Consider the following 17,416-nt stretch of genomic DNA (forward strand, 5'->3'; position numbering starts at 1 on the left):
CGCTCAGGACTAAGGGGTTATTGTGTGTGGACGCCCTCAGGCCTAAGGGGTTATTGTGAGTGGACGCGCACAGGCCTAAGGGGTTATTGTGAGTGGACGCGCTCAGGACTAAGGGGTTATTGTGTGTGGACGCCCTCAGGCCTAAGGGGTTATTGTGAGTGGACGCGCTCAGGCCTAAGGGGTTATTGTGAGTGGACGTGCTCAGGCCTAAGGGGTTATTGTGAGTGGACGTGCTCAGGCCTAAGGGGTTATTGTGAGTGGACGCGCTCAGGCCTAAGGGGTTATTGTGAGTGGACGCGCTAAGGCCTAAGGGGTTATTGCGCGTGGACGCGCTCAGGCCTAAGGGGTTATTGTGAGTGGACGCCCTCAGGCCTAAGGGGTTATTGTGAGTGGACGCGCTCAGGACTAAGGGGTTATTGTGAGTGGACGCGCTCAGGACTAAGGGGTTATTGTGCGTGGACGCCCTCAGGCCTAAGGGGTTATTGTGAGTGGACGCGCTCAGGCCTAAGGGGTTATTGTGAGTGGACGCCCTCAGGCCTAAGGGGTTATTGTGAGTGGACGCCCTCAGGCCTAAGGGGTTATTGTGAGTGGACGCGCTCAGGACTAAGGGGTTATTGTGAGTGGACGCGCTCAGGCCTAAGGGGTTATTGTGAGTGGACGCCCTCAGGCCTAAGGGGTTATTGTGAGTGGACGCCCTCAGGCCTAAGGGGTTATTGTGAGTGGACACCCTCAGGCCTAAGGGGTTATTGTGTGTGGACACCATCAGGCCTAAGGGGTTATTGTGAGTGGACGCGCTCAGGCCTAAGGGGTTATTGTGAGTGGACGCGCACAGGCCTAAGGGGTTATTGTGAGTGGACGCGCACAGGCCTAAGGGGTTATTGTGAGTGGACGCGCACAGACCTAAGGGGTTATTGTGAGTGGACGCGCTCAGGACTAAGGGGTTATTGTGAGTGGACGCCCTCAGGCCTAAGGGGTTATTGTGAGTGGACGCGCTCAGGACTAAGGGGTTATTGTGAGTGGACGCGCTCGGGACTAAGGGGTTATTGTGAGTGGACGCGCTCAGGACTAAGGGGTTATTGTGTGTGGACGCCCTCAGGCCTAAGGGGTTATTGTGAGTGGACGCGCACAGGCCTAAGGGGTTATTGTGAGTGGACGCGCTCAGGACTAAGGGGTTATTGTGTGTGGACGCCCTCAGGCCTAAGGGGTTATAGTGAGTGGACGCGCTCAGGCCTAAGGGGTTATTGTGAGTGGACGCGCTCAGGCCTAAGGGGTTATTGTGAGTGGACGCGCTCAGGCCTAAGGGGTTATTGTGAGTGGACGCGCTCAGGTCTAAGGGGTTATTGTGAGTGGACGCGCTCAGGTCTAAGGGGTTATTGTGAGTGGACGCGCTCAGGCCTAAGGGGTTATTGTGCGTGGACGTGCTCAGGCCTAAGGGGTTATTGTGAGTGGACGCCCTCAGGCCTAACGGGTTATTGTGAGTGGACGCGCTCAGGCCTAAGGGGTTATTGTGAGTGGACGCCCTCAGGCCTAAGGGGTTATTGTGAGTGGACGCGCTCAGGACTAAGGGGTTATTGTGCGTGGACGCCCTCAGGCCTAAGGGGTTATTGTGAGTGGACGCGCTCAGGACTAAGGGGTTATTGTGCGTGGACGCCCTCAGGCCTAAGGGTTTATTGTGAGTGGACGCGCTCAGGCCTAAGGGGTTATTGTGTGTGGACGCCCTCAGGCCTAAGGGGTTATTGTGAGTGGACGCGCACAGGCCTAAGGTGTTATTGTGAGTGGACGCGCACAGGCCTAAGGAGTTATTGTGAGTGGACGCGTACAGGCCTAAGGGGTTATTGTGAGTGGACGCCCTCAGGCCTAAGGGGTTATTGTGAGTGGACGCGCTCAGGCCTAAGGGGTTATTGTGAGTGGACGCGCTCAGGCCTAAGGGGTTATTGTGAGTGGACGCGCTCAGGCCTAAGGGGTTATTGTGAGTGGACACGCTCAGGCCTAAGGGGTTATTGTGAGTGGACGCGCTCAGGCCTAAGGGGTTATTGTGCGTGGACGCGCTCAGGCCTAAGGGGTTATTGTGAGTGGACGCCCTCAGGCCTAAGGGGTTATTGTGAGTGGACGCGCTCAGGCCTAAGGGGTTATTGTGAGTGGACGCGCTCAGGACTAAGGGGTTATTGTGAGTGGACGCCCTCAGGCCTAAGGGGTTATTGTGAGTGGACGCGCTCAGGCCTAAGGGGTTATTGTGAGTGGACGCGCTCAGGCCTAAGGGGTTATTGTGAGTGGACGCCCTCAGGCCTAAGGGGTTATTGTGAGTGGACGCGCTCAGGACTAAGGGGTTATTGTGAGTGGACGCCCTCAGGCCTAAGGGGTTATTGTGAGTGGACGCCCTCAGGCCTAAGGGGTTATTGTGAGTGGACGCGCTCAGGACTAAGGGGTTATTGTGCGTGGACGCCCTCAGGGCTAAGGGGTTATTGTGCGTGGACACCATCAGGCCTAAGGGGTTATTGTGAGTGGACGCGCTCAGGCCTAAGGGGTTATTGTGAGTGGACGCGCACAGGCCTAAGGGGTTATTGTGAGTGGACGCGCACAGGCCTAAGGGGTTATTGTGAGTGGACGCGCACAGGACTAAGGGGTTATTGTGAGTGGACGCGCTCAGGACTAAGGGGTTATTGTGAGTGGACGCCCTCAGGCCTAAGGGGTTATTGTGAGTGGACGCGCTCAGGACTAAGGGGTTTTTGTGAGTGGACGCGCTCAGGACTAAGGGGTTATTGTGAGTGGACGCGCTCAGGACTAAGGGGTTATTGTGTGTGGACGCCCTCAGGCCTAAGGGGTTATTGTGAGTGGACGCGCACAGGCCTAAAGGGTTATTGTGAGTGGATGCGCTCAGGACTAAGGGGTTATTGTGTGTGGACGCGCTCAGGCCTAAGGGGTTATTATGAGTGGACGCCCTCAGGCCTAAGGGGTTATTGTGAGTGGACGCCCTCAGGCCTAAGGGGTTATTGTGAGTGGACGCGCTCAGGCCTAAGGGGTTATTGTGAGTGGACGCGCACAGGCCTAAGGGGTTATTGTGAGTGGACGCGCACAGGCCTAAGGGGTTATTGTGAGTGGACGCGCACAGGCCTAAGGGGTTATTGTGAGTGGACGCGCACAGGACTAAGGGGTTATTGTGAGTGGACGCGCTCAGGCCTAAGGGGTTATTGTGAGTGGACGCGCTCAGGCCTAAGGGGTTATTGTGAGTGGACACGCTCAGGCCTAAGGGGTTATTGTGAGTGGACGCGCTCAGGCCTAAGGGGTTATTGTGCGTGGACGCGCTCAGGCCTAAGGGGTTATTGTGAGTGGACGCCCTCAGGCCTAAGGGGTTATTGTGAGTGGACGCGCTCAGGCCTAAGGGGTTATTGTGAGTGGACGCGCTCAGGACTAAGGGGTTATTGTGAGTGGACGCCCTCAGGCCTAAGGGGTTATTGTGAGTGGACGCGCTCAGGCCTAAGGGGTTATTGTGAGTGGACGCGCTCAGGCCTAAGGGGTTATTGTGAGTGGACGCCCTCAGGCCTAAGGGGTTATTGTGAGTGGACGCGCTCAGGACTAAGGGGTTATTGTGAGTGGACGCCCTCAGGCCTAAGGGGTTATTGTGAGTGGACGCCCTCAGGCCTAAGGGGTTATTGTGAGTGGACGCGCTCAGGACTAAGGGGTTATTGTGCGTGGACGCCCTCAGGGCTAAGGGGTTATTGTGCGTGGACACCATCAGGCCTAAGGGGTTATTGTGAGTGGACGCGCTCAGGCCTAAGGGGTTATTGTGAGTGGACGCGCACAGGCCTAAGGGGTTATTGTGAGTGGACGCGCACAGGCCTAAGGGGTTATTGTGAGTGGACGCGCACAGGACTAAGGGGTTATTGTGAGTGGACGCGCTCAGGACTAAGGGGTTATTGTGAGTGGACGCCCTCAGGCCTAAGGGGTTATTGTGAGTGGACGCGCTCAGGACTAAGGGGTTTTTGTGAGTGGACGCGCTCAGGACTAAGGGGTTATTGTGAGTGGACGCGCTCAGGACTAAGGGGTTATTGTGTGTGGACGCCCTCAGGCCTAAGGGGTTATTGTGAGTGGACGCGCACAGGCCTAAAGGGTTATTGTGAGTGGATGCGCTCAGGACTAAGGGGTTATTGTGTGTGGACGCGCTCAGGCCTAAGGGGTTATTATGAGTGGACGCCCTCAGGCCTAAGGGGTTATTGTGAGTGGACGCCCTCAGGCCTAAGGGGTTATTGTGAGTGGACGCGCTCAGGCCTAAGGGGTTATTGTGAGTGGACGCGCACAGGCCTAAGGGGTTATTGTGAGTGGACGCGCACAGGCCTAAGGGGTTATTGTGAGTGGACGCGCACAGGCCTAAGGGGTTATTGTGAGTGGACGCGCACAGGACTAAGGGGTTATTGTGAGTGGACGCGCTCAGGACTAAGGGGTTATTGTGAGTGGACGCCCTCAGGCCTAAGGGGTTATTGTGAGTGGACGCGCTCAGGACTAAGGGGTTATTGTGAGTGGACGCGCTCAGGACTAAGGGGTTATTGTGAGTGGACGCGCTCAGGACTAAGGGGTTATTGTGTGTGGACGCCCTCAGGCCTAAGGGGTTATTGTGAGTGGACGCGCACAGGCCTAAAGGGTTATTGTGAGTGGATGCGCTCAGGACTAAGGGGTTATTGTGTGTGGACGCGCTCAGGCCTAAGGGGTTATTATGAGTGGACGCCCTCAGGCCTAAGGGGTTATTGTGAGTGGACGCCCTCAGGCCTAAGGGGTTATTGTGAGTGGACGCGCTCAGGCCTAAGGGGTTATTGTGAGTGGACGCGCTCAGGCCTAAGGGGTTATTGTGTCAGGACGCGCTCAGGCCTAAGGGGTTATTGTGAGTGGACGCGCTCAGGCCTAAGGGGTTATTGTGTCAGGACGCGCTCAGGCCTAAGGGGTTATTGTGTCAGGACGCCCTTAGGCCTAAGGGGTTATTGTGAGTGGACGCGCTCAGGCCGAAGGGGTTATTGTGAGTGGACGCGCTCAGGACTAAGGGGTTATTGTGTCAGGATGCGCTCAGGCCTAAGGGGTTATTGTGAGTGGACGCGCTCAGGCCTAAGGGGTTATTGTGTCAGGACGCGCTCAGGCCTAAGGGGTTATTGTGAGTGGACGCCCTCAGGCCTAAGTGGTTATTGTGAGTGGACGCGCTCAGGCCTAAGGGGTTATTGTGAGTGGACGCGCTCAGGCCTAAGGGGTTATTGTGAGTGGACGCCCTCAGGCCTAAGGGGTTATTGTGAGTGGACGCGCTCAGGCCTAAGGGGTTATTGTGTGTGGACGCGCTCAGGCCTAAGGGGTTATTGTGAGTGGACGCCCTCAGGACTAAGGGTTTATTGTGAGTGGACGCGCTCAGGCCTAAGGGGTTATTGTGAGTGGACGCCCTCAGGCCTAAGGGGTTATTGTGAGTGGACGCGCTCAGGCCTAAGGGGTTATTGTGTGTGGACGCCCTCAGGCCTTAGGGGTTATTGTGAGTGGAAGCGCTCAGGGCTAAGGGGTTATTGTGTGCGGACGCCCTCAGGCCTAAGGGGTTATTGTGAGTGGACGCGCTCAGGCCTAAGGGGTTATTGTGAGTGGACGCGCTCAGGACTAAGGGGTTATTGTGAGTGGACGCGCTCAGGCCTAAGGGGTTATTGTGTCAGGACGCGCTCAGGCCTAAGGGGTTATTGTGAGTGGATTAGTGATGAGTTTTAGTGTCTGTGGTTAAAAGTCGAGTCTGAAGTTCAGATGAAGTTCATCTTCATAAAGCTCTGCTCTTCCTCCAAATCCCATCAACCACCGCTTTGCGGGTTTTCATGGACCTGACCTGGGCGGGTCTGACCACAGACGTGTGTGTATGCAGGGCGCTCGTGCTCGCTGACCTCAGGGTTGTCTGACCCGCGGCCGCAGCTTAATGAAGGACCGCCCCTGTGAAGGGTCCACGGAACCACTGGGAGAACCCCGGGAACCCGGAAACTTTCTCTAACTAAGCCAGGTTGCGCTCCGCCACTGAAAGTCACCTGTTTCACCTGGTCAGTATGAGCACGTAGATTGCGCCGGCGCGGTGCATGCTGGGAGACACGGAATCAGGGCAGCAGCGGCGGACTGAAGTGAACCTCCAGCGGGCTCGACCCCGAGGACGGACCCGGAGGAGTCATGAAGCTGACCGGCCAGCGTGTCACGGTGAGTGCCGCGCGCGCTCTACGTCATCCGGGTGCCTGCCATGCACGAGCGGGCTACGGCTAGCAGGAGGAAGCCGCGCGCTGCGCAGCGGTCTCCGGTAACGGAGCAAACTGCGTCAACCTGCGTCGTTTTCCTTCTGGACGTTACCGGATCGATGCGTTTCTCCTTCACGCGGGGATCTACCCGGATGTGTCCCCCCAGTTCCACAGGTTAAACTCTGACTACACATGCTAATGTGGCTAAGCTAAGCTAGCTGCTGTGTGTCGGAGCGCAGAGGACTGGCTCGAACCTTGAACCCGAACCCGTCCTTCTGTCGGTGCCGATGATCTGCGTGGAGAGGCGCGTCAGGTAACAGCACACCTGTGTCCGTGTATTTTTGGTGACGTGTGTGGTGTCTGCTGGACGGTCGGCAGCTCGGTAACCTTAGACCTAGCAGCGTTTGTTAGCCACTGACGTCAACAGGTGAGAAGACGCGTCAGATGCGATCTGAAGGTGAGCTCGTGCTTCAAGCAGCTGTTAGTGGGCGGGAAAAGCACAGTTTAAAGCTAATAAAAGTGTTTACAAATAAAGCGAAACAGCTGCTGTTGTGCTAGCTCTGCAAGTCTCGCGATAGGTTAGCTGGTCTCAGACCGACAGGTGTGATGTTCTCAGGTGAGCTTCCTGCTCAGTACCGTCCTGACAGACTAACAGCCCAAATAAATCTTCAGCGAGTCACTTTAAACGAAAAGTAAAACCGGAAATGAGCAAGTAAACAAACAGGAAGTCGTTTCCATCAGCTGCTGCATGTCTTATTTTGTAGATATTTAAATAATAGACAGGATCCGGATCTAAAGTTGATTTTTCTGATTATCTGGTGTCAAATCAGACCAGGAAGCTGAAGAGGTTCTGCAGAGTTCTGGTTGAGCAGGTTCTGGTGAGGTTGTGCTTTTCTCCCACCATGGAGAACATTTACATTTATGTGACATAAAGTATTTCCGTAAACCCACAAACTACCCCCCCCCCCCCCCCCCCCATGTGGTTTTCCCCAGACGGTTCATAAGAAGTCCAACCTGGTTTGAGCTGACAGGTGTTCAGGCTGGAGCGCTGGCTCCTCCCACTGCACACAGACTAGTTTCCTCTCTTAGGTAGGATGGGGGTGTGCCCTAACCGGTTAGTTTGGTTCTAGCAGAACCCAACCTGGTGTCATGAAGGACAAACAAAATCAATCAGACCATCGGAGGATTACAGTCCAGGTGGTTCTGGTTTACTCGGCCCAAACCCAATTTAATGAATTATTAAATACGCCTGCACACCGCACTTCATCTAGTCTGGTCCTGGTCTTGGTCTGGTTCTAGTCTGGTCCTGGTCTGGTTCTAGTCTGGTCCTGGTCCTGGTCTTGGTCTGGTCATGGCCTGGCCTGACCAATCACAGCACAGCTTCTGTGATTGGCTCACATAACCAGGCGCTGGTGCTCATGCCCCGCCCTCTGTTTCAGGTGTAGCCAGGAGGACGTCCCGCGGCGTCATGGAGCCAGATGTGATCCGCATGTACTCGTCGTCCCCTCCCCCGATGGAGGACGGTGCAGAGGAGGACGAGGACGAGTTCGGAGACTTCGGGACCTTTTCTGGGGTCCCCGGCAGCATCAGCTTCTCTGAGCTCGACACCCCCACGACCTTCAACCAGACCCAGGCCCTGACCGCTACCTCACCCCCGGAGCTCCTGGCCAGCAGGGGGCTGGGCCCCGAGCTGTCCAGGGTGAATGGTGTGGTTCTGGGGGGCGAGCCCGCCAATAGGGCGGAGGTGACGAAGGTGATTTGCTCACTGGACTGCTCCGTGAAGACCGACTGCAACGGCAGGGACTCGGGGGCGATGACCAATGGGTTTGAGAGCCTCAGCGTTCAGGGATCCCCTCCCTCCAGAAATGCTGTCCCTTCTTCTGGGGGGGGCCTGCCCCTGGACGACACGGGGAGCCCCCCCGCCAGTAGTCCTGAAAACGACTTTGCAGATTTTGCGGCGTTTTCTGAAGGGCTCCCAATCCAGACAGAGGACAGCCCTGTTGGGGGGCATCTGCAGGCGGGGGCAGCCTGTCGGAACTGTCAAAATGATCTGGGGGGGGCACCAGGGGACACAATCAGGGACACGAACGGGACCGGATCAGAGGCAGAACTGGAGCAAAGCTGTCCTGCTGAGGCCCCTCCCTCGCCCTCTCAGGAGGTCCCCCTCTCCAGGGAGGCCGAGGCCCCGCCAGCTGTGAATGGGCTGGACGGGGCTGAAGGGGGGCAGGATCAACCGGAGGCCCGGGTGTCCCCGGATGAGACGGAGACGTCCTTGGGCCGGCAGCTGTCCACAAACGACCTGGAGGAGTACGGCGACATGAGCCCCACCTGCTCGGCCCCCTCCCCGCCCATCCAGAGCGGCACCCCCACCGACAGCAGCCCGCTTGGGGAGGGCGACGAGGACTTCGGGGACTTTGGCGAGCCCGCCTCCTTCTGCGCTCAGGGCTTTGCAGAGGTTGGGCCGCCGGACGCCGAGCAGGACGCAGAGCAGGACGCCGACGACTTCGGCGACTTCAACTCCCCCAAGTGTCGGGGCCCCGAGGACGCCAGCACAGGGGGGGGCTCCAGCCTGCCTGTCAGCGACAGCTTTGGGAACTTCAGCTCGGCGGAGGGCAGCGCCGGGTGGAGCGCCTTTGAGGAGCCGCAGCAGGTGGACGGGGACACGTGGGCGGAGTTCAGCGCGGAGACGGGGGAAGCTGGAATGCAGACGGTAAGAACAGCCGGTCTGACAGGTTCTACTACCTGATGGGGTGGGGTCCAAGCTTGGCTGTGACAACATCAGGTGTGGCGTTTTGAACCGGAACCACAGTTCAAGTTGTTTCCTTTCCCCCCGTTTACTGGAAAATAAACACGTGCACGCTCACATGCACACATGAGCAGATGCAGGTGGTGAGTCAGCAGACGGCCCCTCCTCTGGGGCTACACACTCTGCTGTTCACAGGCGTGCACGTGTCGGAGCGTGCACGGCTGGAGTGGGTGGTAAACTTCAGACCCCCCACCCCATATGTGTGTGCAGGCGCCCCCCTCCAGCCGGGTGGAGACTCTGTTTCAAAGCTGCTTCCCGGCTGCAGCCGTGCCGCTGCTGGACGAGCAGGTGGCGGTTCTGAAAGTCCTGCTGGACGGGGCGGACCCCAGCCCAGAACCTGGACCCCACATGCAGGAGGAGGGGGCCGGCTGCAGAAGGTGAGAGCAACACCACAACCCCCCCCAGCTGCTTCACACCTTCACGATCCTGTCACGGCTGGAACTACTAGCTCCTCCCCCTGGCTGTGATTCCTGCAGGTGTGGCGGGGTGTGGGCGCGGCTCCAGGACGTGCACGAGGCGCTGGGCCTCAAATACCAGTGGGGGGGCTCCCACTGCAACAAAGCCCTGCTGGGCTGTTTGGGCATCGACACCCGGAACATCGTGAGTTGAGGCTAAAAGCAGTTGGTGTGTGGGTGTGGCTGTGTGTGGGCGTGGCTTGTGTGACCCTGCGTTTGCCCCTCCCAGCTCTTCACAGGACAGAAGAAGCAGCCCGTCATCGTCCCCATGTACGCTGCCGGCCTGGTGAGTTTCACAATAAAAGCCTCTTCAGCACAGCGCCTTTGGTTTGGGGGTGTAGAACAGTGAGGGGGGGTCAGTGACCATGGCGCTCTCTCCAGGGGATGCTGGAACCGACCAAAGAGCCCGTGAAGCCCATCTCTGCAGCAGAGATGATCACCGCCATCGGTCAGGTGCCTGTAGAGGACGCCGCGTGCTCGCCCTCCTCTGTGCAGGTGGGGTTCAGACACTTCTCCAGACAGCAAGGGGGGGTGATGACGGATGTTTGACTCCCCTCTTTACCTTTCCGGCAGGAGGGGCTCCCCCCCATCCAGTTCGACTGGAGCAGTAGTGGCCTTACCAACCCGCTAGATGGTAGGTGACCCCCCCACACTCACACCCTCTGCCTTAGTATAGATGCTAACAGGAAAAGGGTCAGACGCGGGAGGGAGGGAGGGAGGGAGGGTAGTCCAGGGGGGCACTAGCACCATAGAGGGTTGTCCCCGGGGGAGGGTGGTCCTGGGGAGGAAGCACTGAGCTCCAGGGCTCTTGCATTTTCCTTGGGGGGTGGGGGGAGGGGGGTGTTACTGGTCGTGGTGTCAAACGTGCTGAGGCCAAAGGTTCTCCTCGTTTAAGGGCGGGGCATCATGGGAATCAGTCAGTGGGGGTCCGCCTCTTGTCCTTACTTATTTTTGCATTGTTGTTTGATTACCCCTCCCCCCACACACGTGGGGGCAGCATTATGGGGAGGGGCAGTTTGGTCGACACTCTGACTCCTCGTCGCCTTTGTGTTTGGTCAGGAGGACGGGGGGAGGAGCCAGCTTCATCGCTGCACATGCTCAGTTTGATGTGAAGCTCACGCTGCTCCTCTCTCTCTCTCTCTCTCTCTCTGTGTGTGTTAACCTCGGCCGCCCGGCTCTAAGCCAGTGGAGGCTCCGCCCTCTTAAACCTGGACTTCTTTGGTCCCGTGGAGGACTCGGGCTCCACCAGCTCTGCCTCTATCCCAGGTCAGCTGATCCCCCCTGTCTATCTGTTAGGCCCCGCCCCTCAGCTGCAGCCATGAGACGCTCTCTCAGCTGTGCTGTCAGACATCAGGAGTCCAACAGAACCCAAAGTAACGGGTCTGTGGTTCTGCTCATGTTAGCCTCCTGGTCCAAGCAGATCTTTTTTTGCTCAGTACCACAATTCTGGCCAGGTCCCGACCTTCAGGTCCGCCGTTCTTCAACGATGAAGACGCCAACATTACTGAATTCAACCAATCAGAGCAAAGATGGTGGTTTTCTGGATGAGGTCCCCCATGAGAGCCTTCATCCTCTCCGGTCATCACTGAGGATGATGAAGGTCCAGTTCTCCAGGGGACCTCCGGGATCTAACGAAGGTTTCCGGTTTCAGGCGTGGACCCGGAGCTGTTCCAGCTCACCACCTCTAAACTGGACTCGGGCGGCACCAGCGGCCGGGTGGCAGATGCCTTCGCCCGCCTGATGTCCACCGTGGAGAAGACCAGCACCTCCACCAGGTGCTGAGGGGGTGGGGGGCGGGGCCTGTTGTGTTTGAACGCCGTGGTCATGTCCGTCTCCTGTTCCACAGAAAACCCAGGAAGGATGAGAACCTGAGCGAGGAGGCGGCCAAAGTGATCGCCGCCCTGCCCGACCTGTCCTTCATGCACGCCAAGGTGCTGATGTTCCCCGCCACCCTGATGCCGCCCTGCTCGCAGGCCACGCCCGACTGATGCCCCGCCCAGTCCAGATCTTTTTTTTCCCCTTCTCCAGCTTTTTATTTTTCCTATTCTTTCTTAGCCTAATCTTCTGTTTTCTTTGTGATTGGAGGGGGGGGGGGGTCCTCATAATCAGGAACAGGATGTTGGTTTAACTCCGTGATTTTATTTTGAAGGAACATAAAGCTCTTACTCTGGGACAGGAGATGTTGGGGCGTTTTTCCTGGACTTACAGATGCCATCTTCATGTAGGCTCCGCCCTCTCCCCCCCACCCCCCCCTGTTTGTTTGTTTGGTTTTTGTGGGACGACCTGTGTTCAAACTACTGACGGGAATGAAGGGACCAATTTGTGTGTTCGGTTCTGATCTGCTCAACGGCCCCCGGGGGAGGGGGGGTTTGCACATTGTAAAGATGAATGGGGGGGGGGGGGTTACTGTTGGGAAAGTTCCTATGGAAACGGCAGCGTCACTGAAGAGCCCCCTCCCTCTGGGTGGGCGCGCATGTTCCGGTTCTTTCCAGACTGTAAGCGTGTAAATTTGAATTTTAATGTACACAAGAAATTAAAATAATTTAAGAGAACGTGTGAGGTTCTGGTTCTGGTCCTGCAACGGACCCTTTCACAACGATTAACGGAACAGTCGTCCGGGTCAGGAAACCAGAATAAACGACACGTTAACCAGACGTGTAGTCAGAACATCTGGACCTAAAGATCTCGCCAACAGAACACGTCAACGACCGTCACACGTGTTCTAAAGTTTCAGACTGAAGGTTTGAATTCATCACGAGGTGCTCCTCATGCCGCCCCCCTCCCCATCAGAAACCACCACTTCCTGTTGGACTCAAACCCAGACAGCGGGTGGCGCCATTGAGTCCATCTATCACGACTGTCTGACGGCTGCAACAGAATCCCCTGGGAGGAAATACTCGAGTAAAAAAGTAATGAGGAGAAAGTGCTGAAGGAGCGTTCAGGAAGAACGTGACAGAACTCCAAAGTTTGGAGTAACGCTGAAGAACCCAGCTGTGGTTCTGGGAGAAGCTGTTGGGTTCTGGCCTCTTCCTAAACCCGCAGGATGTCCTTCAGGATCTTGTGGTTGCCGGAGCCTATCCCAGCTACTGCTGGGCGGGGTTCACCTGGACAGGTGGAACATCCACAGCTCCAACCTAGAACCACCAATGAACCTGTGATGTTCTGGGGCTGGGGAACCCGCACAAGAACCAGGAGAACAAGCCAAATTCAGCTGGGATTCGAACCCTGGTGTGAGCCACTACACCCCAGTGGACTCCATTTCTATTTTCGACAGATTTCTGCTGTCAAACGGTGACGGTTAAAACTAGATTGAAGGAAAGATGCTTTTATTTTTAAAGATTCTGGCTCCTCCCCCTTACCTTAAGGACCATCAACTGTTAGGACGTTTTAAGCACATAAGAAGAGGCTGTCTTTACCTGGGGGGGGGGGGTCCCTGTCCTTCCACTGGCAGGAGGGAGGAAGCTCCTCCCAGTGGGGTCAGAGTTCAAAGAAGAGCCGGACCAGAACTTATCAAAGATCTCCTTCATTCTTTTAATGAACATTGTGCCACAAAAGTCGCGTCCGCAGCCACAAACCTTCCCAACTCCTCCACCTGCTCTCGTACATTTATGTATAAATATCTACACTTTACAGGAACCCGGCTGGGGCGGAGCCTGTACTCCAGTGCTGGTGGGGCCAGCGCCCCCCAGGGAGCGCATGCTTCCAGCGGGGGGCGCCGTGAGCGCGCTCAGAGCGTGCTCACGGCGTGCTCACGACGCCCTGCGTGCACAGGAATGTGGGCTGCTGCAGAGCAGACGGATGAAGGCGTGGACCAGGAACCTCCGGCTATCAAGGCACATGGACTGTGGGGGCGGAGCCAAGTGGGCGTGCACGGTGCTGGCTGAAGCATGAGCTCCGTGTGGCGCGGCGTGCTCGTGTTGTGCTGCTCTGCACGTGCGGTGTAGAGCAGCACAAGTGGGCGGGTAAATGTTTGACGTGTTTCCAGTTTGAGTGAATAGAAGGGCCGGCGTTTTCTGTGGAGGCGGGGCTTACCGTCGTCCTGTCACTGATAAAGGGTGGGAATCTGCACAGTTACAGAGCCTGCCTGCCTGCCTGCCTTTCTCTCCCTGTAACCATGGTAACATTGAGGCTGCTCGTGGGTTTGGGGGCTGGCTCTGGTGGCGGCGCCTCAGCTCTCAGCAGCAGCCCCCCGGCGACGGGTTGACCGGCTTGCTCTGAATCTTCACGTTGGACTTCTCGGCGGCGCCGGCTGTGGCCCCGGGGCCCATCCTCTTCTTGATTTCCGCCGCCATGGTCATGAAGGCCTGCTCCACGTTGGTGGCGCTCTTGGCGCTCGTCTCCAGGAAGGGAATGCCCAGGTTGTCGGCGAACTCCTGCGGGTGAAGAAAAGGATGAAGGGGGGCCGGCAGAGGGGGCGTGTCCTCACATCTGCACTTCCTGTCCAACAGCAGCAGATGTTTAGCTCGGAGGTCACCACCTCTCTGAAACATGGAGGCTGCTGGGATACAATGAACCCCAGTTACAGAAAAACAGTGGTGGGCGGGGCTTCATCCACACCGCCGGCGTCAGAGCTGCGGGTGGACCAGCCCCCCTGAGGGTCTTTTGCTCCTCTGCCATGGTTCTCATGGCGGTAAAGCTATGGGGCCGCGTTCACTGAAGGCCTCCGTGTGACGTTTACGTCACCGTCATATTTAGACAAAACCTTTATTTTGAAAGTTTATTTTGACACTTGGAGCCTGGTTCCTGTGTTTTAGCTGTAGAAACACAGAAGAAGAAGTGCAGCGCCGTCCTGCACAGCGTGGATGATGTCATCCGGGTGAACGGCGTCTGACATCACGGCTGCTGTCCTGACAGTCAGACGGGGAATCGTACCGTCGCTGTGGAGGCCCCTCCCCCAAACCCCTGACTCTGCTTCATCCCAACTTCCTGTTAGCTCTGTTCCACAGTGGAGAGGGGTGGGCGGCGTTCTGGTACCTTGGCCGTGGTGTAGTCCACCACCTTCCTGGTCGTCAGGTCACACTTGTTTCCCACCAGCAGCTTGTTGACGTTCTCGCTGGCGTAGCGGTCGATCTCCTGCAGCCACTGCTTGACGTTGTTGAAGGACTCCTGACAGACGGAGGGAGACGTTTAACAGATCCACACAAGTTCAGTCCCACTTTTTAGATTCATTCTCAAATTCTCTAACGTGAAAAAACGAAGGTTCTGATCGGTTCTTATCACTTTGAAGGTAAACAGCACATTTACTGCTGGTTCCAATCTCCGTTTCCATGACAACTGCACTAAACATACGCGTCATTTCTATGAAGGATTCCTCCAACGTCTAAGAAGCGTGTCTGTCTGAGAACCCAACAACCACAGACACGGAAGCAACAAGTCACATGACGGAAACGCCATCGCTCAGCTACAGATGATTCTGGGGCATCACCTGGTCCGTGACGTCGTACACCACGATGATCCCGTGTGCTCCTCTGTAGTAGCTGGATGTGATGGTTCGAAACCTCTCCTGACCGGCTGTGTCCCACTGGAAGGAGAGCAAAACCTGTGAGCAGCATGACCCCCCCCGCCACACACAGCCCCCTACCCCCACACAAAAGGACAGAGACTCACGATCTGCAGCTTGATGGTCTTCCCATCCAGCTCTATGGTCCGGATCTTGAAGTCAACGCCGATGGTGCTGATGTAGCTCTCTGTGTACGTGTCATCCTGTGCAGACGCACGCACACACGCACACACACACACACACACACACACACACGCACGCAGCTGGGTGAAACGCCGACTCTCTCACCGTTGCTCAGAAAAACGGCATTCAGCCGTCGGGGTCACTCACAGCGAACCGCAGGAGGAGGCAGGACTTGCCCACGCCGGAGTCCCCGATGAGGAGCAGCTTGAATAAATAGTCGCTGTGAGGAAGAAGCAGACGGTCCGTTACCTGCAGGTCCGCTCAGAACCTTTGGGTTCACGACAGAAGCTCTCAGCTCCAGAACAACGGGAACGTTTCTGTCTGCTTCAGGTGAGCTTTGTGGGCGGAGCCACATGACCTGCAGAAGCTGCAGCCGGACTTCCACACACAACCCCAGGCGTGGTTACCATGACAACGCCCATCAGGGATGGACCCCCAATGATTCAGAACAGCCCTTTCCAACCGCCACGAGCTTCAGGAGCCAAAACCGGATGCAGGTCACCATGGAAACCACAGGCTGCAAAGTTCTCCCCACAGGTTCAAATCCGGACCCTGGGTCCCAACCCAGGAGCTCGGAGGACGCTCCACACGTTTTGATTAGTCACGTGACCTTTCCAGCTCGGTCCGTTTTTCTTTAGACACGTTCGTCCTGGTTCTGATCATCTTCTTGACCCAGAAGAGAAGAACATTTCTGACACCTGAGCGCGTGAACGAACCAGTTACCCAAACCTAGTACTTCCTGTTTGCCTTTGTCACGGCCCGGCCCGCAAAGGTCCGGCCCGGGGAGGCCCGCTTGCACAGTAAGACCTAAAGAGAATCAGCAGAACCGAGCCTGGGTTCCGGTAGTGAGCTGTCAGCGTAACTTCAGAACCGCGGCGTTAGCCTCCCGGATAGCCGCGTTAGCCTCACCGCGCAGACGGACACCGCCGGTCTCAGAACCGCGGTCCGTCCGTCTTCACGCTGCGTGGTTCTGGATCAGCCCGCGTGGACGGCGGGGCTGGAACCGAACCGCGCGGCTGTCAGGGGACGGACCGTCCGCCAAAGGCTCCTTTCCGCCCGGCTAGCTGCCCTTAGCTTAGCCTAGCTTCCCGGCTGAAGTGACAGCTGCGAGCCGTCGTCCTCCCCGAACCCAAACCCGGACTTACTATTCCGGGTTCATGGCTGGCGGCAGACTGGACTCTGCGGTCGCGGGAACTGTAGCTGGAGTTCGGTGAACCTTAACGCGGCCTCACGCGCACGAAAAACCGCAGCTTTTGCGTGAAGATCCGGCTAAACCGTCGCAGCTACTCTAATCGAATCAAATATGGCTGGCTGACTACAAACCCACCCGGAAATACCAGGCGCGTGGCATCATGGGTACTGTAGTTAAATAGGTCCCCCCTTTTCCCCTACAAAAGCCTGTTTGAATGTGATGATTCAAAAAGAATTATGGCTGTAAGGATTCATTTGAACAACAATGTATTCATTTTTTTGGTTCGTTCTGAACGATCCGATTGGATCCAATTCTCCAAAAACCCATCCAGATCATCTTGATCCAAACTTCCAGCAGTGAGACTCAGACAGAAATTCCTGCTACTGAACAGTTTTCCAGATTCTTGCATTTCTTCCAGATCATCAAGTTAATGAAATCTGTGTCCAAACCAACAAGTAAACTAGAATGAATGTCAAATCCATTCACATGTTAGTTTCCTAAAGTTCACCACTGTTGTTTTTCCACATCCAAAGAGTCCAAAGGGAACATTCTTAGAACATTCTAGACTGGATGGTCACCTATACTTATTTTGTCAAGGAAAAGCAGCTGTAACCCTTGTTCTATCCTAGACACTTTACCGTTGGGTCATCTAGACCCACTAGACAGTGCTCTGAACCTTTTTTCTTCAATGATTTGTGATCTTCACTGGTGTCCATGGATTACATGAAATCTTTCCACCTTTATCCACCTTTGTCATGGTAGGGAGAACACCTCAATGGAAGGGGGGGGTCATCTAAGATAGCACAAGGGATAAACACGTTTAAAAAGTAGACAAATCTTAGTTTTTTGTGTCAGTTGATTGTTCCAGTTTACAGATAGTCACATATTTTATATTTTAAGTGTGAGTTTGGTTGATTTTTCCGTCAATTACTTCTTTTCTTGCTTAAATACATTTTACTTCAACATGAGTAACATCATTTTAAAGACATTTTTTATTTTGTCTTCGTCTGAAAATGTAGCTTTGAACTCTTTCTTGCAAATAAGGACAAATAT

General features: G+C 56.0%; 2 protein-coding genes across 4 annotated transcripts; one reads left to right on the forward strand and one right to left on the reverse strand.

Moving 5' to 3' along the window:
- The first annotated feature begins 5,794 nt into the window (after positions 1-5,794).
- Positions 5,795-12,040, forward strand: LOC101175293 (aftiphilin). Of its 3 annotated transcripts, none has more exons than XM_023953651.1 (10): positions 5,795-6,192; positions 7,667-8,937; positions 9,244-9,410; positions 9,510-9,633; positions 9,718-9,774; positions 9,870-9,983; positions 10,062-10,122; positions 10,671-10,754; positions 11,140-11,263; positions 11,335-12,040. In XM_023953651.1, exons 1-10 carry the CDS (start codon positions 6,078-6,080, stop codon positions 11,474-11,476), a joined length of 2,259 nt encoding a protein of 752 aa, XP_023809419.1. In that variant the 5' UTR covers positions 5,795-6,077; the 3' UTR covers positions 11,477-12,040. The 3 variants fall into 3 exon arrangements, with proteins under 3 accessions (XP_023809419.1, XP_023809421.1, XP_023809424.1); XM_023953656.1 differs by lacking the exon at positions 5,795-6,192 and adding an exon at positions 6,210-6,540; XM_023953653.1 differs by lacking the exon at positions 10,671-10,754 and having other exon boundaries at positions 5,800-6,192.
- Positions 12,041-12,995: 955 nt separating this feature from the next.
- On the reverse strand, positions 12,996-16,502 carry LOC101162421 (ras-related protein Rab-1A). The gene is made up of 6 exons (XM_004085307.4): positions 16,317-16,502; positions 15,319-15,391; positions 15,096-15,191; positions 14,914-15,009; positions 14,463-14,594; positions 12,996-13,861 (listed from the first exon to the last, which is right to left on the reverse strand). Exons 1-6 carry the CDS (start codon positions 16,328-16,330, stop codon positions 13,664-13,666), a joined length of 609 nt encoding a protein of 202 aa, XP_004085355.1. The 5' UTR covers positions 16,331-16,502; the 3' UTR covers positions 12,996-13,663.
- Positions 16,503-17,416: the final 914 nt, after the last annotated feature.

This window comes from Oryzias latipes, chromosome 1, assembly GCF_002234675.1.
Source record: "Oryzias latipes chromosome 1, ASM223467v1".
NCBI lineage: Eukaryota > Metazoa > Chordata > Actinopteri > Beloniformes > Adrianichthyidae > Oryzias > Oryzias latipes.

Bases quoted from the DNA above. Each gene is read 5' to 3' on its own strand.
- LOC101175293 (XM_023953651.1), top strand. From the start codon at position 6,078: ATGCTGGGAGACACGGAATCAGGGCAGCAGCGGCGGACTGAAGTGAAC. The intron at 6,193-7,666 runs GTGAGTGCCGCG...CCTCTGTTTCAG, and splicing joins TGACCGGCCAGCGTGTCACG to GTGTAGCCAGGAGGACGTCC. The intron at 9,411-9,509 runs GTGAGAGCAACA...TGATTCCTGCAG, and splicing joins GAGGGGGCCGGCTGCAGAAG to GTGTGGCGGGGTGTGGGCGC.
- LOC101162421 (XM_004085307.4), bottom strand. The intron at 15,010-15,095 runs GTGAGTCTCTGT...CTCTCCTTCCAG, and splicing joins AGACCATCAAGCTGCAGATC to TGGGACACAGCCGGTCAGGA. The intron at 14,595-14,913 runs GTGATGCCCCAG...TCCGTCTGTCAG, and splicing joins TGTACGACGTCACGGACCAG to GAGTCCTTCAACAACGTCAA.